The sequence below is a fragment of the Panthera leo genome, chromosome D3, assembly GCF_018350215.1.
Source record: "Panthera leo isolate Ple1 chromosome D3, P.leo_Ple1_pat1.1, whole genome shotgun sequence".
Classification (NCBI taxonomy): Eukaryota; Metazoa; Chordata; class Mammalia; order Carnivora; family Felidae; genus Panthera; species Panthera leo.
In genome coordinates this window covers 23,313,865-23,335,503 of record NC_056690.1, presented here as the reverse complement: position 1 = coordinate 23,335,503, position 21,639 = coordinate 23,313,865, and the positions used below count along the sequence as shown (strand labels likewise).

At 44.3% G+C, this 21,639-nt stretch overlaps 1 protein-coding gene across 5 annotated transcripts in view; it reads right to left on the bottom strand.

The window, feature by feature from the left end:
- Window positions 1-21,639, bottom strand: part of THOC5 (THO complex 5) — a 31,579-nt gene that overhangs the window by 4,927 nt on the left and 5,013 nt on the right. For 4 of the 5 annotated variants that reach the window (XM_042910600.1, XM_042910599.1, XM_042910598.1 and 1 more), the window contains exons 4-18: window positions 21,063-21,176; window positions 20,827-20,924; window positions 18,669-18,815; window positions 17,159-17,273; window positions 13,316-13,448; window positions 12,562-12,594; window positions 10,983-11,060; window positions 10,020-10,060; window positions 9,677-9,776; window positions 8,202-8,310; window positions 4,498-4,599; window positions 3,834-3,930; window positions 3,129-3,243; window positions 1,738-1,841; window positions 1,516-1,603 (exon numbers count right to left, since the gene is read on the bottom strand). In XM_042910600.1, the coding sequence (XP_042766534.1) occupies window positions 1,516-1,603; window positions 1,738-1,841; window positions 3,129-3,243; window positions 3,834-3,930; window positions 4,498-4,599; window positions 8,202-8,310; window positions 9,677-9,776; window positions 10,020-10,060; window positions 10,983-11,060; window positions 12,562-12,594; window positions 13,316-13,448; window positions 17,159-17,273; window positions 18,669-18,815; window positions 20,827-20,924; window positions 21,063-21,176 (1,474 nt within the window). The remainder of the gene's footprint in view (window positions 1-1,515; window positions 1,604-1,737; window positions 1,842-3,128; window positions 3,244-3,833; window positions 3,931-4,497; window positions 4,600-8,201; window positions 8,311-9,676; window positions 9,777-10,019; window positions 10,061-10,982; window positions 11,061-12,561; window positions 12,595-13,315; window positions 13,449-17,158; window positions 17,274-18,668; window positions 18,816-20,826; window positions 20,925-21,062; window positions 21,177-21,639) is intronic. The other variant, XM_042910602.1, reaches the window with a different exon arrangement.

Sequence of the window (21,639 nt, the reverse complement as noted above, 5' to 3'; positions counted from 1 at the left end):
TATGCATATATGTGAGTGTGTATGTGTATACGTATGTATATGTATACATATACACATACACACACACACACACACACACACACACATATACAGTGCATTGGTGGTAAAAGTGAACGTTATCCTATGGAGAAAATATTTTTCTGTAATTGCTGTGCACTTATTTAAATTTGACTCTTAAATTTTCAAATTCTGCAATGCATCTTATGAAAATTTTAATTATCACATTCACTGTTATGGATCTAGAACACTTACTACCTACATAAGCTTTCATCTGGTCAACAGGAAGCAGAGTGATGTCTTCTAGTGACTTCCCCCTCTTGGGGCTTTATAAATTTCTTGGACTACATATTTGTGCCTTTTCAAAACAGTATTCTGTGTTATTTAGGGATGAGACAAAAGTGATTTTTGAAAGTGAAAAGGATGGGAAGCAAATGTACAAATTCCAAATAGGAGTCACCAATTGTTGAGGGAGAGAATGAAAGCATGAAGTGCCCTGGGGACCTCAATAGTATCTAAAATATTTAATTTACTCAGGATATTTTTAAAACATACAAAAGGCAAGAAACCAAGGTAGAGAAACTCTAATATCACAGAGTGCAACCTTTCCTTGTATTTCTCGCACTTAGACCCGCAGACAACCAACCCCCCGAGCTCTGTAGCTACAGCACCGAGCCCCAGGGGTCAGATTCCGTGGGCAGTGGCAGGTCTGCCGAGGCAGGAGCTAGAAGACAGCTCCACAAGCAGCACCCAGGTGGCTCCACAGAAAGCCGTGGCAAATTAGACTCCAGGACAGCCGTGAGGAACCACAGCTTTTGATGCCTCCAAAGTGAGTGCAGAACAGCAGACAGGGAGGAAGGTCCTACTACCCTGCACTTCACAAACTGAGAGTGGTTTGTTGGCCCTTCTGTGAAGAGGAGGAAGAACTGGTATCTGCTTTTAGAGAACAGTAAAGCAAAGGGCTAAGTGTTCAGGCTCAGATCGCATTTGTGACAAAGCCTCAATTTCCTCACCTATAAAATGGGAATACGGGTTTCCCCTGCTATCCAAAAGTACAGTGTTCCTATGAAACCTTCCGTAAGTCAAAATGGCATAAGGAGTGGAGCATCGCCCACTTAACTTTTCGAGCATTAATGCCACTTTACTTTTACACAAGACCTATATTAGTACAGTAAGGGTTTTTCTTGCAAAGGTGAACATCCTCCTTTCTTTCAGTTAGCGAAAACAGCACTAATGTAGGTTTTGTGCAAAAGCAAAGTGGTGGAATGCAAATTTTAGGAAAGCAGGGGGTACTTGCATTACCACTCCCAGTCATGAGGATTAAATGAGATAAAACATGTATGTGGCTGTGTTATAGAACAAGTCCTCACTGAATGGTGGCTCTTACAATCATTACTACTATTTGCTAAGTCACCCCAGCAAGATTCTAGGATCTTTTGCTTTCTTTGGGCAACCTTCAGGAATGTTTTATTCTTATTAGCTTCCCTGGCCTACCACTGTGATCAGAAGAGCAATTACCTGTGCCCCTTTCCACGAGTGCCATGTAGTAAAGATTGGTGTCCTCAGCCAGTCCTGCCTCCACAATGTCCTTGGTGAAATGCAGCTCCTAGAAGTCACCACAGAGGAGGGAATTCCTGGATCCTCCAGTCAAATCCCTTGCCCTTCTAGGGGAAGGGCAGGAGCTGAAAGATGACATGGATCTTTGGGACAGCAAGGGTGACGTGTCACTCCTCCACTTACCATGTAATCCTCATGGGCAATTGTCACCCACTTTACCAGGCGGGAGACAACCTTTGCAGGAAAGAGGTACTGGCAATCACTGGTAACTGGTACAATGCCATGTTCTAAAAGAGAGCAAGTCGGGTGGTATTACAGGTAGAAATCAGATGCCACAGCTGGGTAACTAGGATCATCTGGAGGGCTCAGGTGGCCCTGCCAGCTCTCCAGATACATGAAGCATTCAGTAGGTGCCCTGGTCAACAACATGTGCTAGGAATCCAGGCACACCAACCTGACCTTCACCCCTGCTATGCGCTTGTGGCTGGACCTAGCACCAGCATTCATGGTGCTTTATCTTTAATGCAAATGATGGCCAGCAAAACAAAACCCCCCTGGCAGCCAGAACCAGTGATGGTGCCTCTGCAGCAGTGACTGTTAATTAGATCAAATAGCCAAGAGGGCTGTTTTCTCACAGCTGACCTTGATGGAGGAAATGACTGAAGTGTTCTGTGTCAGTTTCTCTAAGGGAGAAGAGTTAGAGAACTGCTCCAGGGCAAATTCCTGCTGGTGTTTCAATCCACAAATATGCCAACACAGTAAATGCTGTCTAGGATGACAATCATCCAACCTTGGGACAAAACAACTTTAGCAATGGTGGTGGGGAAGAAACCCACAAACAATGCTGCCCTGCAGGGATCAGGGTCCGTGTGGAATATAAGAACTGCCCCAGATGGGTAAGGACTCCAGATGGGTCCTGGAAACCTAATGCCTTTCCTGACAGTGATTCTTTTCAGTCAGAAAGATCTCAACCCTCACTTCCCCTCAAGTGCCTTATACATGGTAAGTCCTCAACAAGTATTTACTGAATGAGTAAACGAAAAGGAACACCGATATGGCCACCACCTTGGTCAGTGGCTCGTTAGCTCAATGGCTCAGAATCACCTGGGAGCTTATGAATAACACTGGGGTTCATCCTCACCCTGGAGGATGTTAGCTCAGTGGGTCTCAAGGGAGGTTTGAGGGGGTGGATCCCTGGATAGCTGTATCAAATAAGCTAAATGTAAGCTCTACAAAGCATGAAGTGGATTTCTACTAAATATCTGTTAGAATGTACACCCAAATCCAACATGCGCTAACCTACAGTAAGTTGTTCCTGACCAGTCCACTAACCTGGACCACCCAGGAGGCTTTGGGTCTCTTTTGTGAGCTGGGACAGCCCTGATAGTCCTGAGGGGAGCTAAGATCCCTGCCTGGATGGACCTGTAGCTCTCCCCAGAGGTCCTGCCAACACCTCTGCTCAGCAAGAGCCAGGCAGTGTCATCAGGATTTAAGAAACCTGAGTGAAGGACTAAGTCATCTTTGTCCCTGTGTTGTCCAAATAGGCCTTAAGCCACAGCCACACATCAGCTTACCCAGGGATGCAAACTGTTTGTGGAGGGCCAGGCGGGATTGAACCCTGGTCTTCAGCAGTTTCATGGTGGTCTCCATGTGGCTGGCGCTCAGCGAGTGGTCAGCAATCACCGTGTGCTGTAGACGACAGCGAGAAGCACCCTGAGTGCCCCCTGTCCTTGTCTCCAGGCATTGCCTCTCCTAGGCCCTCCTTGCCAATGGCAGCCAGGACCACACACATCCTGAGGTGGGCACCTTATGGGAATGGCAGGGTTCACCTGCTGTGACAGGCCAGATGCTGAGTTCCAGTAGGAATACAGGATGCTGGAATCTCAAGAGGCCTGGCCAGCTCCTGAGAAAGGAAGGCTTCTGCTAAGGTGCCAGATGCCAGATCCCTTGGGGTTCTGGTGATGCCTCATTTTTGGCACCTTTGTACACCATACTGAGGGGCGGTGGAGCCTGGAGTCATGTAGCACCCAGAGCAAGGACTCTAGTTACTTTCATCTCGAGGGCTACCAGGCTCAGGGAGAACCAAAGGTACCTACACATTTGTGGGCCTCAGACATTTTTAGTATCCTGAGTGGAGGGAGGACAGACCATAGCCCCAAGGAAAAGCATTCTGATACTTCAAAGCCCTCAAAGGCCATCCAAAGCCTTTCTGGAGGCTGTCTGGGGGGTGAGGAAGTAGAGATCCTTAGCCAAGGAGACTGGATTCACAGTGTACACACCTGGGGCTGCTCTTTGGGGAAGTGGAGGCCACCTAGCTTCTGTACCCACAAATAGGGGTGACCTAGGTCAAGTACGTAGTCTCTCAAAGTCAGGATGCTGCAGAAAAGAACACAGCAATAAAATGATTTTATAAGTCCTTTCTGCAGTGGTCCCAGGATACAGCCTTCCTCCCATGCCCCTGAAATGGATGGTCTCACAGGCTAGGCCACACTCACAGCCGGGCTGCCAGCAAAGTCTCTAAACTTCATCACCTTCCTACTGTGAATTTCACCTCTCCCATGTTCCCTTTTCTCTTCCCCCCAACTCATAAACAAGTCTCAAGTCTCAATATAAAGTCAATGCCTTTGATTTCTTCACCAGTCCACCAATTTATAAAATATTTTTCAGGTTTTTAATCCTCAGAGAATTGAATGTTAAACCATGTTATCCTCTCATGTGTTATCATGTCCTCCAAGTTTGATCCTTCCACCCTTCCTCACTATTCCATGACCTTCATTTGCCCCTTGTGTTCCCTTCTTTTGACATAGCACTCCCTCAAGCTCCAGGGTCTCCCTTGCCCCCTGATAGGCCTCTGACCCTAACAGGTCTTTAATGCTGGGCTTGAGCTGCCAGAGAAACTCCAAAGCAAAGAGACTGGGAAAGGAGGAAACACTGCTGACTCACCCAACTTTATCAAACTGATACTGATTGGCTGGATTCGGAGTCTTCTTTCCATGATCCCCTGGATACAAACAGCTCAGGACTGAGTCAGGAGACAGCAAGTCACTGGAAAAGCGATAAGACCGCAGTGAAAACACGGCCAATGCCTTGCCTTGAGGCAGACTTGGGCATCTGGGGATAGTAATGCCACCTATCATTAATGATCATGCTACCACTTACTGAATGCTTCCTGTGGGCCAGGACAGTGGACGAGGACAGACCATAACTCTTTATACTTGAGGTCACCAGATCTCACACTCTATGAGGTATGACCATTTCCATTTTACAGAGAAGAAATTCAGGCTTTGAAAGATATGGCTTGTCTAAGATCACACTACTAACAAGTGCTGGAATAGGGATTTGCACTGTGTGATCAAAGACAGTAGTACTCCTACACACTAAATTTTTTGAAAACCCTATCCCTTTAAGAGAGGTATATGGTGACCAAGGCCTTACCTTCAGGGGAGCAAAGCTCTGTGACACTGGAGATAAAATAATCACAATTTTCATAACAGCAGAAGAGATTCCTTTCTACCCCCAAAGAGCAAGTAAACAGCTTTAATGGTGTGCCTATCTCACTTTGACCAAATCTCATGCCACTCACAGAAAAAGGTCCCCTTTATGTTCCCAGAAAAAGACATTATCACATGCGCTGGACACAAGGTGACCCAGGGCTATAAGCAGAGAGACAGCATCACCGCCACCCATCTGGAATGGTTAGGGCACAGCCTGTAATTAAACGCTGACAAGTGGAAAAGGGATGGAGAGGGGAGAGGAAGAGGATAATGGAGTAATCTGATCACAAAGGACAAGGCTCAGTCTTCCTCTCAACCAGCAGGGGTTCTCCTTCATCTTTCCAGGTCTGGCATCAGGAGCAACTCAGGCAGAATGGGCTAATCTTACTGCTCAGAGCCCAGGCATGACTTTAAGAATTTAGCAGTGGGGCGGTGGCAGCTTTGACTCTTCCTGGTTTCCTGTCTCTCCCAGAGTCTCTCTGCTCCACCTCACTGCCTTTCATGGAGAACTGGCTAGAAATAAGAATTGTCAGTCGTTTGGCCAATATTATTTAGTGACTATTACTAATAAATAGAATGAATCAGGAGTCAACAAAAATAAACAGAACAGCTAAAACTCCACAATAACGGTTTCTAATTAACAAAACCTAATGAAAGAATCAAATCTCCTTGAAAAATTTGCATCGGTAATATGTGGTTCAGGACAACTGAATTTGGTGAAGATAATGGACATAAAAGGAGAGATTATATACAGTCATAAAAACAACACCAAAACAAAAAACTACTCAGTCAAATCTTTGTTGTAAAATAATAATAGGTAAAAAGGGATTAAGAATTTGGTAAGTAAAAGTGGAAAATCATTAAAAATAGTTTAATGACTTAATGAAAAACTGATTAGTAGTGAGTCAAAATATCCTAATGGAGACCATTCTGTAAAATAATTTCTTGAAGAAAATTCAGCACGGCTGGTTAAATGTTAAAATGTTTGTATGAAGAACATCAATTTCCTAACGAATTAATAGATCCTGGCAACAGTCATCAGTGCTGCTAACGCCACAAAAATAGAGACAGCCTGTGCCTCCTGATGGAAGCACTCAACATTTATACCATCCTGCTCCCTCATCCCTCCTGCAAAAAAATCAAAGTGGAATCTCACCAAGCCTCTAAACCTAACTATAATTAACGTGAAATACCCAGGAAGGTAGTAACTCACTAAATTCTAATGCAAGGATGCAATCATCAAAATCCAGACTGGGGAAACCTACAAACAACCCATTCTCTTTGACAAACAGATGGCAGGGACATTCAGATGAAAAGATGCTTGAGAGAAGCTTCACCCAATTGCAACATGTGGACCTTATAAAGATCCAGATTCAAAACCCAAACTATAAAAACAACTAACAAAAAACACTAAGAGAAAATCAGTGAAATTTGAACTCTGAATGGATACTGAATGATATTAAGGAATTAGTATGAGACTGTGATTATATCAGGGAGAAAAAAAAGTATTCCTGTGTTACAGTAGATGAATAAATAGAACCATACACCAGGCTGGTATCTCCAGGGGCCAAAGCAGCCTGTACTTAAGCAAAGGCCTCTGAGCTGGCAGTTTGGAACTCTAGGCCCAGAGCTCCCACAACTGTCAGATGCCTCCTGGACCTCAGTTTCTCCATCTCAAAAATAGGGGGATGAGCTAAACAACACCTGAAGGCCCATAAAGATACAATCCTGGTTTCAGGGTGGTGCTTCCTTTTGCATCCCCTCCCTCTTTTGGGGCCACGGACCATCTATCGATGATAGTTGTAGTTTCCTCCCCTTGTAAAGTTATTGTGAAGAGTTAAAGCAAATTCATGATGATAAACACATTACCAAGTGTGACATTACCAGCTGTCATTACCAAGTGCTTCACTTATGCTAAGCACTAGACCTGATCCTTCATAAATACCCTGGAAGTGTATATTACAATTCATGACCAGAGTGAGGAACCAGCCTCAGAAGCCAGGAAACTTGGCTAAAGGTGCACACACAGGTATAAGTGGCAGACCCGGGAAACACTGGAGCTCTGAGCCCAGCTGGTATCCACTCAGCAGTACTGTCGCCAGTACTTGCATGTGCAAAGCTTAGGGAGAAGCTGGAGTTAAGTATGCACTGAGGCCAGCTGGCAGCCCTCTTCTTAGTAGGTTTGGCATCTGAGAGGTGAGCAGGCAGAATGCTGGTGACAAGGAACTCCACCATGGCCAGGGCCCGCAAGCTGCTAGACTGAGAGCTCTGGCCAGGCAGTGTAACCGGGCACTCTGAAGAAGCAAGCCCTGGGCTCCCTCTGCTGGGGTCAGGTGAGAATAGGATCAATTTCATCCAGAGTGCCCTAGCGTGATCAAATAACTCTTGAGTCCAGGGACCAAGGCTGCGGCCTGAAGGGGGCATGGACTGTAAGTGTAGGGTAGAGAACACAGGGACACCAGGCAGCCATGGGAAGAGCCCCACCCCACCAGGCACCAGACTTGTGTGTCTCCCTCAGTGGTCTCTGTATAGCCAACCCAAAGACTCAAGTGTGCAGGAGTACCAGGCCAAGGTAGTGCTCCTGTGAGGCTATTTCAGGCCCTCTTGGCCCTTTTCCTTTCTTCCCACTCCTAGCGTGGAACAAGACTGCCACAGCCAGGCGCTTCCTGGGGATGCCAAACCTGTGGCCATCATTACCGTGCCTCCACTCACCCTCCTCAAAACCTCTTCCTGCTGCCAGGTAAGGACAACCTGGGACTGAGCTGGGCTATGAAGCAAAAGTCCCAGCACCTTGGGAAAGAGTAAATGAAGGCCTAAATTTGTCAACCTCAACATGTCTGCCAAATTCCATTTCTATATTCACACCTTTCCACTTGTCAGAACAAGCTGCTGCTCTGCCCTGCCTACTCAATTTTCCATACATTGTAGTCATTTTATCATCTGCTGTGTAGTAAGAGGACCAACTTAAGTCAGCAAGTGCTTTCTAAATACCAGTGAGGTGCCAGGACTTCCAGACGTGGACGTGACAACAGAAGTCAACGGAGCAGTGCACCTCCTCAGAGCTAGTGTGCGCAAGGAACCAAAAGCAGCCCGCGGAGAGGCTCTCATCACACCCACTCCCATGCCCCACTCTCCACAGCGCCTGCCCAGTACCCTGCACTGATGGGGGTGATCAGCTCCGCGGCGGTTGTCACTTTGGCCTTTACCGTCATGATGTTGAGGTTCATGAGGTAGTAGAAGGTCAGGTGAAGCACACTGTCATCTGGAGGGGGAGGATGAAAAGAAGACCATGTACAAGTTGAACATGAGAGCAGAGTCTACAGTATTATGGAACTGTAAAAGCGAGGCTTTTAAGAGCTTTTACTGTAAAAACAGAAACTCAATAGCAATTTTATATTGAATAAAAAATGTCTACAAATTCTTTGTAACTCCTCTCTCCAAGAGGGGGAGATTCATTTCCCTCCCCTTGAGTGTGGGCTGGACTTAACTGTTTCTAAAAAGTAAAATATCGAAAGGGAGCAATCAAGTGATCATCAAGTACCAGTGACACCATGTACCCCTGATATGATGGGATGATGAACCCATGTCTATGGTATTCCTCCCCCAAACCCATAAGCTCAGTCTGATAAGGAGAAAACACAGACAAAGCCAAATTGAGTTTTTCTACATAGTAAATAAACCTGGTCTTCAAAGATGTCAAGGTCATGAAAGATAAGCAAAGACTGAGGAGGAGAAGACTGTCCTGCCTGCAGGAGACTAAGAGGCATGGCAACTAAATGTCATGTGAGATCCTGGACTGGATCCTAAAATGGACAAAGGACATTAGTGGAAAAAACAAGGAAATCTGCATAAATTCTGTGGTTTAGTTAATTGTACCAATAAAATTAACATTGGTTTTGATCACTGTACTATGCTTAAGTAAGACGCTGACATTATGGGAAGCTGAGTGAAGAGCATGAGAAGTCTATTATTACGGCAACTCTTCTGAGTCTAAAATTATCTCAAAATAACAAGTTTTTAAAAAAAGGTGAAGTGTGTAGAGTATGTTTCCATTTGTGTAAAAACTAAAAGGAGAAGGGGATAAATATACAGTTGTATAAAAGCTTCTAAATATATAGAATAGTTCTAGAAAATACGTAAGAAATCTGTCACCAAGAGGTAAGACCTTGGAGGTAAGACCGAGGACTGGAGTCTCAGGTGAGAGGGAAACTTACATGTGACAGTTAGCTCTTATACTGTGTATATTGCTTTATCCATACAAAACCAGTTTCAAATCATTCTCTGCAGAACACAAACTTCTACTTATGTGTATGATATTAAGTACACTGGTCATAGTACTCGAATCCTGCACACTCTTGTGACTTGTTCTGTGTATCTGACTTAGTCAATTCAGAAATTGGTATAATTTTATCAAGCATCCCTTATGTGTCTAGTTTCGTCTCTGTTGTTATGCTTATGACTTAGAGAAAAAAAATCAAACTCCATGCAAAACAATGATGAAAAACAAAGAAATATGAAACCAGATCTTTTTCTTGGTCAAAAAGGACTTTGGCTTGCTGAACCTTGTGCACCTGCAGCTAGCAAAAGCCTCAAATGCTATGGATCCTCCAGAACAAAGGGAGCCAGACCTTTGCACTTCAGGTCCAGCATGACAGATAGCGGGTGCCTCTTCAGCATCTCCTTGCGCTTGTCATCCAACTGAACTCCCAGTGTGGGTCGCCGGCGTTTCTGGACAAAGGAAAGATCAAATCAGATGAGCACTGGTCATACGAATTTGCCCCTTCCTTCTCCCTACTGGCCAGGGCCTCAGCCCCACTGGCTGGAACCTGCTGCTTCAGCTATCCAGCTGCCAGACCCCAGCAGCTCTTTCTTTCCCACCTCTTTCTTCTGCTTCTAGGGAAGATGGCACCTGCCAACTAGCAGGCCCCAGTGCAGCTGCTTGACACACTCAGGAGGGCAAACGGCTCTCACCGTGGTCTGCTCCTCTTCAGCATCGGAGTCGCTCTCATCATCTGCAACCACAGAGAGAAAGCATCTGGAGGTAAGGAGGTTCCCAATGCTCCTAAAGTGCCTCAACCCATGGGGCTTAAAGGGGCTGAGACTCTGTCATTTGTAAATGGGTTTCTTTAGAATACATGATAAACTAATTTGCTGCTGCTGATTCAGTATAGAAAACATGGTGATGCGAGAAAAAAAGGAGGAATGCCTCATAATCCAACTGCCTCTATTTTTGAAGGTGCTTTTTAATGCAAACCTATGGACCACAAGCCCCACCCCCGTTGTTGGTAGTGGTGGTAGCAACAGTAATATAAATAGCAACAGCAGTAGCAGTTAATACAACTTGAGGGGTTGCTATGTGCCAAGAATGATGCTAAGAACTTTGCATGTATGACCTCATTTAATCGACACAATAATTTTACATGAGGTATTACTATCCTGTTTTGACAAGTAAGTAAACTGAGGCTCAGAAAGGCTAAAGAGGGGGCTCCTGGGTGGCTCAGTTGGTTAAGTGTCTGACTTCGGCTCAGGTCATGATCTCACAGTTCATGGGTTCGGGCCCCATGTCGGGCTCTGTGCTGATAGCTCAGAGCCTGGAGCCTGCTTCAGATTGTGTGTCTCCCTCTCTCTGCCCCTCCCCTGCCCGTGCTCTGTCTCTGTCTCTCTCTCAAAAATAAATAAACATTAAAAAAAAAAAAAAGAAAGAAATGTTAAAGAACTTTCCCAGGATCAGTGAGCTAGTGAGTGGCAGGACCAAAATCCACAACCAATGCTTTACCCCGTCTGCCCTTGAGCATTAAGACATTAAAGTCAAGCTCCCTGCTACTCAGAACGAGTACAGATTATTTCCAAAGGACCAGCACTGTCCTGAGGTGTTGACCTGGTGCCCCTGGACCCAGCTATGGAAGACTTGGGGAAGGATCCCGACCACATTACCTTGGGAGTCTTCAGGAGGCTTAAATAGAGCCTTGGCTTCGTCCACACTGCCTTCGATCGCCACAGACAACGTCTTATCTGTGAGCAAGAAAAAACTTTGTAGGACAGCTGCTGAGGGAAGGAGCTAAACTACACAACAGGCTAACTCTGGGGCTGCATTTCTTCTGCCTTTGTCACAAGTCCTAACTGACTGGGGGTGGAAAGGCAAAAGCCCTTTCTCCACATGAGGAGGAACAAGGTGGGAAACTTAAAGCTTTTTTCCATCATTTACTGAAAACAAAGAATCCAAAGTGCAAATTTTAGACAAGCACCACCTGACACTATGGTGAACGCTTCCCTTTTCAGGCTTACACCAACATGTAATCCCACCCTAGCGCCTAAAGCCACGGGATACTCCTCTGCCAACTGTCTTAAAGGTTATCATCCAGACGCCCTAACTGTTCACATCTCAGAAACAACGGTTCTCATCTCAGTGCTTGCTTACTCTCTATTCTGTACTACACCAAGCAGCTGGCTGGTACTGTCACATTTAACTGGGAGGCAGGACAGTGCACAGGAGCTTGGACCCTGCAGTTTAGTCCCAGATCTGAGTCCCTGCCCCACCAATTCCTAAACACCTAGAAAGTTATTTCACTGCTCTGAGCCCCACTTTCTGCATCTATGAAAGAAATCTTGTCTTGACAAATGGTAACTGCCTGGTTGGGTGGCAAAGACCAAATGACCTGATGCTTGTAATTGTACTTATAACATTATGTTTTTCAAATTAATGTTTAACCTTCACAACAACTCTATGAGAATCATACTATTACTATAGCCACGAGATGAGAAAATCAAGGCTCGGAGAAGTTAGACACATTAGCCAGGAAGTAGCTAAGCTAGGATTCAAGACTAGGTCTATTCAACTTGAGCTTGGTGTCTTAAACAGGAAGGTAAGAGGGCTGTTCCATGGCACCAGGACTGACACTTTCCCCAGGAGACACCTGGCCTGCCTTTGTGGAACTTTGTAGGTCTACTGGGAAGTCAGACAAGCCACCACCTCTCTTGCTCCATTCAAAAAGGTATAAGGGGGACACATGGGTGGCTCAATTGGTTGAGTGTCCAACTTTGGCTCAGGTCATGATCTCACTGTCCATGAGTTCGAGCCCCGCATTGGACTCTGTGCTGACAGCTCAGAGCCTGGAGCCTGTTTCAGATTCTGTGTCTCCCTCTCTCTCTGTTCCTCCCCAACTCATGCGCATGGGCGTTCTGTCAAAAATAAACATTAAAAAAAAAACCAAAATGGTATACGGGTCACAGACAGTCATAGGAGACTGAAATGGCTTGCCCAACTGCACTAAAGAGGAATGACAAACTTCCTCTACCTGGCAAGGCCGCTGAGATAATACTTCCAGGTGATCGGCCACTGCTCTCTGACAGCCCTGCATGAACCAACATACCTCACCCAAACAAGCTAGATGCCCCCACCAACCACTGGCAAATGCCAAACTGTTCTTTTGGGTAGCTTAATTCTGAAATTCTATAGTAAAATGGGAAAGAAAACAGGTTGGGTTTAAACACAAAAGAAAAGAAAATTACTCACCCTGTCTAGGGGGCTGGGAGGATTTCATATGAGCTGATGATGGAAACAAGAAGGAGAACAAAAGGGAAGGAGAGGACCAGGAGGACCAGGAAGACACAAGAAGAGAGACAGTAATGTGTCGGTGCCCATGGCTGGGAGGACAGGCATGCACTGATGCTGTACAGGTCTGTTTGATTCGGTGGGGTGAAGAAGAAAAGTTTAGGTGCTGGGTGAAAGCTGCAGTAGGGCAAAAGGTAAGGTCTCCAAAACCTTTTCAAAACTCTATGGAGTAAAGGGTCGCCCATAAGCTTAAAGCAGACACGTCTTCCCACTTGATAATTCACTTTAACGACATGCAGCCTGTTTGGGCGTCATGAAAGTCTGGGAAAGCTGCCTGGGACCTGTGTTCACCAAGTCCTCTCTCTGAAGCGGAAGAAGAAGTGCTGATCCACCTGCCAAGCATGCCTTGATGGGGTGAGTGTCTGGGAGCCCAGGCAGGCAGGCTGCCAGGGCACTACACCCACTAGCCGACCAGCCAGGCTCATTGAAGATTCAAAGCCATCCATTCTGAAATGCCCACCAGGTTAGTCTAGCCTCAGGCCAGCTGGTCAGAGCAGCCATGCTGGGCGGTGCAGAGGGGAGGCAGCGTCTGTCACCTGGGAACTTCTGAGCAGGACCAGGGAGCTTTCTTCAGCAGGCAGGGCTTCCAAATGACTCAATCGGCCACGGCTGTTGCTCCCACAGCCCCTCTTCTTCACCCAGCCCCCATACTCACCACAGGCCTGCCCATACGCAGTGGCCTGGACAAAGAGGACATAGAGAGGCGGTGGCAGATGTCTAGCTGTCTCATACTGCTTGTGAGCCTGGTCGAACGGCATGAATAGGTACTCTTGCACTGGGAGGGAAGCCTGCATGCAACAAAAGAAGGATTTTTATTTTCCCTTTGTAGGCAGTCCACATGTGAAGAGGTGGCTGCTGAGTTACTATAATAGTTTTTTTTATCTATTAAAAATACATGATAAGTTAACAGAATAGGTAGATAAGAGGTCAATACAAAAAAATCAATTTACACAAGCAACAAACAGTATGAAAATGGAAAAAAAAAAAAAAAAGAAGCATTTCCAAGAGCATCAAGAAGACTTAAACTACCTAAGAATAAGTAAGTGAAAGGTGTGTAAGCCTCTACACAAAGGCTTGAGAAATGAAAGGCCACGTTAACGGCCTGGAAGACTCAACACTGCCCTGAAATCAGTTCACTCCAAACTGATCTACAGATTCAATGCAACCCCAGTCTATATCCCAGCAGGTGAAAATAGACTAGCTGATTCTAAAATTTATATGTTAAATGCAAAGGGCCAAGAACAATCAAGACAATCCTGAAAAATTAAGCTAGAGCACACACTACTGGGCATCAGACTTCTCTTAAACTATTTTTTTTCTTAATAAGTTCTTTTAACATTTATTTTTGAAGGACAGAGACAGAGCATGAGTGGGGGAGGGGGACAGAAAGAGAGGGAGACACAGAATGCAAAGCAGGCTCCAGGCTCTGAGCTGTCAGCACAAAGCCTGATGAGGGGCTTGAACCCACAAATTGTGAGATCATGACCTGAGCCAAAGTCGGTTGCTTAACTGACTGAGCCACCCAGGCGCCCCTGGGCATCAAGGCTTCTGACAAAGCTACCGTAAATAAGCCAGTGTGATACTGGTGCATGGAAAGACAAATAGAGGACACACAAACCTACATGGACATTTGATTTATGACAAAAGTGGCACTGGAGAACAGTGGGGAAAGCATGGCCTTTTCAATAAATGACCCAGCTGAATACCTACATGAAAAAAAAATGAAACTGACCCTATATCACACTATGTACAATGTTCCCTTCCAGGTATCCTAGATACTAAGTGTGAAAGATAAACAATAGAGCTTCTATAAGAAAATGCGAGAATATCTCCATGACCCTGGGACAGAGAGAGAGATTTTTAAACAGGACATCCTAACCACAGAGGAAAACACTGATTAGATCATATAAAATTTAAGAACATCTGCTCATTAAAAGATACCATTATGAGAGTGAAAAAGAAAGTCATAAAATGGGAAAAATATCTGCAAAAGACTCATCTCCAGAATATATAAAGAAGTCCAAGCAATCCAATAGAAAAATGAACAGGAGACTAGAATAAGCCTTTTGCAAATGAGGTAATCCAAAAGCAAAGAAGTATAAAAAGGGGTTGTGCTCAACATCACTGGTCCCCAGAGAAAGGCAATACCCTTCAGAATGGCTAAAATCAAGGAGGCTGACAATACCAAGCACTTGTGAGGATGTGGAGCAGTTAGAACTTTCATATGGTGCTGGGGGGAATTTTGTACATCAGTGCAATCACATTAGAAAACTGTTTCAGTGTCTGCCAAGCTAAATATATGCCTAGCATACTCTACGACCCAGCCATGTCATTCCTGGGTATATATTCAACAGAAATATGTACATACGACACCAAACGACAAAGAATGCTTATAACATTATTATTCATAATAGCCCCAAACTGGAAGTACCCACAATCAAATACTAAGTATTAATGAAAATAAATGAACTCCTGGTGCTCACAACAGTACAGATGAATCTCACAAACATAATGTTAAGCAAAAGAAATCAGACACAAGAGTATATATACAATTCTGTTTGTATAAACTCAAAAACAGGCCAAACTAACCTATGACATTAGGTATCAAGATAATAGTTACTGAAGGGTGAGAGGAGATAGTAACTGAGAGGGGGAATAAAATATCTTTTGGAAAATTGGTAACGTTCTCTTTCTTGATTTGCGTGCAGGTTACATAGATGTGTTCACTAGAGAATATTCTAGATGTGTTCATAGATGTGTTCACTGAGCTATACACTTAGGAACTGTATGCTTTTCTTTTGTAAAAATTGTGTTAAAAAAAATTTTTTTTTTTTTTACATTTATTTATTTTTGAGAGACAGAGACAGAGCATGAGCAGGGGAGGGGCAGAGAGAGAGAGGGAGACACAGAATCAGAAGCAGGCTCCGGGCTCTGAGCTGTCAGCACAGAGCCCGACGCAGGACTCAAACTCACAAACTATGAGATCATGACCTGAGCCGAAGTCGGACGCTTAACCGACTGAGTCACCCAGGCGCCCTGTAAAAATTATGTTTTTAAATGTAATATATGTACGCTGTTTTAAACAGTTGTGTTTTAGGGGCGCTGGGGTGGCTCAGTTGGTTAAGCATCTGACTTCAGCTGAGGTCACGATCTCACAGTTAGTGGGTCTGAGCCCCACACTGGACTCCGTGCTGACAGCTCGGAGCCTGGAGCCTGCTTTGGATTCTGTGTCTCCCTCTCTGCTCCTTCCCTACTTGTGCTCTCTCAAAAAATAAACATTAAAAAAAATTTTTTTTTTAAACAGTCGTGTTTTGGGGTGCCTGGGTGGCTCAGTCGGTTAAGCGTCTGACTTCGGCTCAGGTCATGATCTCGCGGTCCGTGAGTTCGAGCCCCGCGTCGGGCTCTGTGCTGACAGCTCAGAGCCTGGAGCCTGTTTCGGATTCTGTTTCCCTCTCTCTGACCCTCCCCTGTTCATGCTCTGTCTATCCCTGTCTCAAAAATAAATAAAAAATAATAATAATAAAAAATAAACAGTCGTGTTTTAGTTTATAAAGCAAAAACTCCCAGGGGCACCTGACTGACTCAGTTGTAGAGCATGCAACTCTTAATCTTGGGGTTGTGAATTCAAGCCCCACGTTGGGCAGAGTTTACTTAAAAAAGAGTTAAGAAAAAAAAAGTTAAAAAAAACTATAAGGATTTAGAGCAATCTGCTTCACAGAGCAAACAAAAATCAGGTCACCTATATAGAAAGACATTACAGGGGCATCTGGGCAGCTCAGTCAGTTAAGCATCCAACTTCGGCTCAGGTCATGATCTCATGGCTCGTGAGTTCGAGCCCCACGTTGGGCTCTGTGCTGACAGCTCAGAGCCTGGAGCCTGCTTTTGATACTGTGTCTCCCTCTCTCTCTGCTCCTCTCCCACTGTGCTCTCTCTCAAAAATAAATAACATTTAAAAAAAAAAAAAAAAAAGAAAGACATTACATTTTACATTACAATCTAAAGTGGGGACTTATCCTCCTAAGGTACCTGATGGCTTTCAAATAGGAGTAAAGTTCTTTTCAGAGAGAGTACCTCTGCTAAACATCTACCCCCAAGGTGCAGTCAGGGAGTCTAACAGACATCCACATCTAAGCATGCCTGGAAACTGTGAGGCTGATGGAAACTACTCTGGGGTAAATTAAACCTAGAGTTTGCAAAAGTATTTTACCTGGAAGAAGCTCTGGGTGAAAAGAAAACATCTCACATAAATGTGTGTACATGTTCCTGAGCTGACCTGGCAGCATCTCTTCCACCCAGGACACAACCTTACTGCACTGGCTGGGTAGAAACTAGAGACAAGACCATCCTTGCAATGGGCTCTGACATCCATTAGGGTAACAGACCTGGCAAAACCCAAAGGGGATGTGGCTGCTGGAGGCCTCAGGTCAGCAAGGTCTTGCTGGGTGCTGAAGGCAAAGCAAAAGGCCAAGGTAGGGGAGTATGTGGGGGAAAGCCTCACCTGCATAATGCTATTGAGACGAGGCTGGAGGCTGCTCAGGTATTCCTTCTTCACCTCAATCTCCTTGAGGATCTTCTCCTTGTTGGACAGGCACTCTCGGTACTTCTCTGCCAGCCTATGGGGAGAGGACAGACCACTGTCACTTGAAGCTGCTCAGAGATCTCCCGATACATCTACTCACTGTCACAAGCCACCTAATGACAGCAGTCGTGATTAACTAATGTTTACCTAGTACTTACTATGTGCCAGGCACTTGGAGAACTATAAGCATTATTGCATTTAATCTTATAAAAATCCTGGAAGATAGGGACTCTTCTTTTCCCCAAAGAAGGAAACAAAGGCTCAAGGAGGTAGGTAATTTACCCAAGGTCACTCAGCTAAGAGTAAGTACAAAGCTGGGCTTTGAATCCATGCCTGTCTGGCTCCAGAGGCTCTTCCCATTAACCACTAGGGGATATCCCTGTGTCATTTCCTGCTCCATTTCTTGCCTCTAGGGTCTAGACCGCAAACTTTCACAAACATGTGGATCTAGCAACTATAGGACCCAAATGAGGTCCACAGACTGGACTGAATGGGGCAGGGTAGGGATGGATATGGACCACAGCAATACAACACTCATGGTTTAACCTATGCCCAAGGCAAGCAGTGTACTGGACAGAGGAGTGATGGGCCAGTCCGATCTGCTAAAATCTGGCACCAATTCCATAAGAGTCAAACTTAGTGCTTACTAAATTCATTAACATAGACTGAATAGAATACATTCTATAACAGAAAAGAAAAAAAAAAAGGAAATAAAACACCTACTTCTCCAATGGAAAACAGAGCTGTGTCAACCAAATGCCCTAGAATTCTTGTACAAATACAGAGGAAGAAAGTCACCATAATGAAAAGGATGCAGCCACGAAAAATCCAGTATGAAAAAAAAAATGCTATATTCTTAAAAATACCTAGATTAAGTTACACGGTAGAAATGTTCTTTTTAATAAGTAAAAGACCTTTATTAGTATGGGAAATTTTTATGTGTAAAGGGGTTCCTGAAAGCATAATTTATGATAGCAAAAAATGATAAAAGTCTAACCCAATAAAGAAAAAACTATATAAATTATAATTTGTCTACATACACGATATTGTATAACCTTCTAAAATAATGTTTGCACAATTTTAAAGTACCATAGGGGTAGTCTTAGAGGCAGGAGGAACAAGCAAAAAACAAAATTGGACTTAACAGTACAAAAGATATTTAGGTCTCAGGTATTAAAATTTTAAAGAAAATGTTACTCCAATTTTCTATTAACAGCCTTAATTAATTCCAACCCCACCTATGATGCAGTTGGTCAAGTCTGAATTATCAGATGTGAATGAATCACAAAATGAGATTTGGTCTTAAGAAATCATTCTGCTGGTTCCACAGAACTGCACTGTCTGACTGTGGGTCATGACAAAGCGTTGTCCCCATGGGTAAAGGTCTGTGTTGCACAGGTTAACAAGGTCAGGAAGGGAGAAACACAACCTTTTTCGCTGCTCTAGCTCCCAGTCCAGACGTGCCAGGGTTTGCTGGTGAGGGTCTCCCATGGTGACTTCAGCCTTGCTAATATCTGGAGGAGCCTCCTTATAAAACTCCTCTAAACTGACCAGATCAATTTCTTCATGCTTCGACCTGCAGGCAAATACTAGATGTTAAGTTGCTGTTCTCAAGACTCCAAACCATGGAATAAGCAAGCCCACAGTTCCCTCCATAGATGCCCATTTAGCCCTGGTCTACAACTACCCAGGAACCTGGAATCCATCAAGTCTTCTCAGCAAATGCTCGTTAGTAAATATCTCACTTGGAAGAGAAGTAGATGATTACATACCACAGGATCCTTATCCATGGTGCTCAACCTTTTTATCCATGAATTAAAGACTTGGAAGGGATGCTTATCAAATTTACAGATTATCTCCAAGCTTAGCAAGAGAGCTAAGAGCTGAAAAAGTCAATAAAAACACTACAGTCTAGGCCTACATTGACAGGTTGAAACCAATAAATTACGTTTAACAGAAAAAAACCTAAGGGTCTGCACTTAAGTTTAAAACATTAATCACATAAACAAGGGATGGGGAAGATTCAGGATGGCATAACCAGGTGTGAAAACGATCTAGAGGCTTCAATTGTTATGTTTAGTGATTCCCATATACTAAAGAAATCCCATACTCTTTCCTGCATTAACATAGTGCACAGGTCATGGACAGATGATGGTAATAATGGCAGCTACCAGGTATTAAACACCCACTGTATGACAGCCTCACCTAATTCTCAGGACATCTCTATCAAATGGGGATTTCTATCTCCATGTTTCAAATGAGATGGAGACTCCTACAGATGAGCAGCTTGCCTAAAGTCACATAGCTAGTGAGTGGCAGAGCTGGGATTTGAACCCAGGCTTATCTGACCAGGGCCAATGGTGGTCACCTGCCTCTCCAGAGACTAGAGTTCTATTGTATTCTGAATTTGTCAGCCTTCATCTGAGTGACAGTTACAGCTTGGGGCATCCCATTCTTCTGTTTTTAGTATCTTTTATTTGTAAGCAGTTTAAGATACATAAGAAGTTTCAAAAACAGTACTGAGAGTTTACCTTCCCCTGGTTCCCCCAATAATATCTGATCTATGCACAGTACATAGTCAAAACTGACAATGACTCAATACTATTAACTCAGAGAAAAACCTGATGTGAATTTTGCCTCTATTAGTATTTAACTATCATTACATGATGAATGTATAAAGCAAATAAATATGTCTCTCAAAAATCAGCGTAATTATTGGGGTGCCTGGGTGGCTTAGCAGGTTAAGTGTCCAACTCTTGGTCTCAGCTCAGGTCATGATCTCATGGTTTGTGAGTTCGAGCTCCATGTTGGGCTCTGCACTGACAGCACAGAGCCTGCTTGGGATTCTGTCTCTCTCTCTCTCTCTGCCTCTCCCCTGCTCGCTTGTGAGCTCTCTCTCCTTAAAAATAACTTTAAAAAATTAGCATAACTATCAGAAATACACCAGACCCAATGACTGATGTGCCCCTCTATCACAAGTTTATTACAATAAAACCTGCCTCTTTCCAGTTTGCACAAATAGGTCTGACCAAACAAGAATACATTCTCTTCTCTTCCTCTGTCTACTCTTTCCTCCTTCTCATCTCTCAACTTGGATTTGCCAAGAGGCATTACATTTTAAAACGGACACTGACAAACTATAGTTTGTTTACCTGAGAGCAACTTAGTGGCAAGAAGTTCAGGTTCCAAAGAATAAAATCCAGTTGCAAAAATGAATGGCTGGAACTTTAAAGAGGAAAAGTGGGCCAAAAGGTTAAAAGGATTTGACTGGAAGGGAGTTGCTCCCATGCAAGGTGCCCAAGAATCAAACTGGTAACATAAAGGCCGCTGCTGGAGATAGACAACTGGTTTTGGCCAGGTACAGAGCTCAAAACTTGAAAAAGTCAGACAAGCTTCTAAGGTTCTTTGTGCAGCTTGAAAACACTGCTTTCCAATTCTCCCAAAGTGATCTATTCACTTTTGTCCCAGATCCTGCAGTCTCTAAGTTCATCTGATTTCTTTTTAAGGAGACTAGCTAACCCTGAGCTATGCAGGAGAAAGTAGTTACCAGTAGGCAATTTTGACAAAGTTTGTTCTCCAAAACTCACTTAAACTCCAGACATTTGGTGATCTCTTTCTGCAGGTGCATCACCTCATACAACAGGTTCTGGAGCTGCAGGTGATAGGCATCTACTTTCTGCTTGGCCTGAAAGGAGGACAAGGTCAGAGGTGAGTGGGGCAAGTCAGGTCAAACAGAGCAGCAGCAAACTCAGGGAAGAGGTAAAGGGGATTAAGAAGTGGATGGGGAAGAGGGAGGAGGAGGATTAAACCTCTCAATTCCTACCTCATGGGTCTGATCTCTTCCTTTCTTCAACCTGATATGGGCTAATCGATTAAGCTTCTTTAGAGTCATGAAATGCACACAGCTCTGGATCCTCCGATCTTCTATCTCAACTGCCTGCAGGCAAAGAAAACTGGTGAAGACCTTGACAACAGGTGATGGCTCAGCTTCCTTCAGCCCCTCACTGCTGACCCATCCCCACCCAGGGCCAAAAACAGACACTGGAAGGAGCTCAGAACGATGGGAACTGTCGATGGAAAATGGAGCAAGTATAGCCAATGCACAATTAATATCTGTCACAGGGCACCTGGGTGGCTTAGTCAGTTAAGTGTCTGACTCTTGATCTTGGCTCAGATCATGATCTCACGCCCCATGTTGGGCTCTTTGCTGACAGAGTACAGCCTGCTTGGGATTCTCTCTCTCCCTGTCACTCTTTGCCCTCCCCCACTCTCTCTCTCAAAATAAACTTTAATAAACATTAAAAAATAAAACCAATTAATATCTGTTCCTGCATATTGTCTACAGAGATCCTAACAATAGCAACATCCCGCCATACAATTTGAGCTCTATGAATAACCTT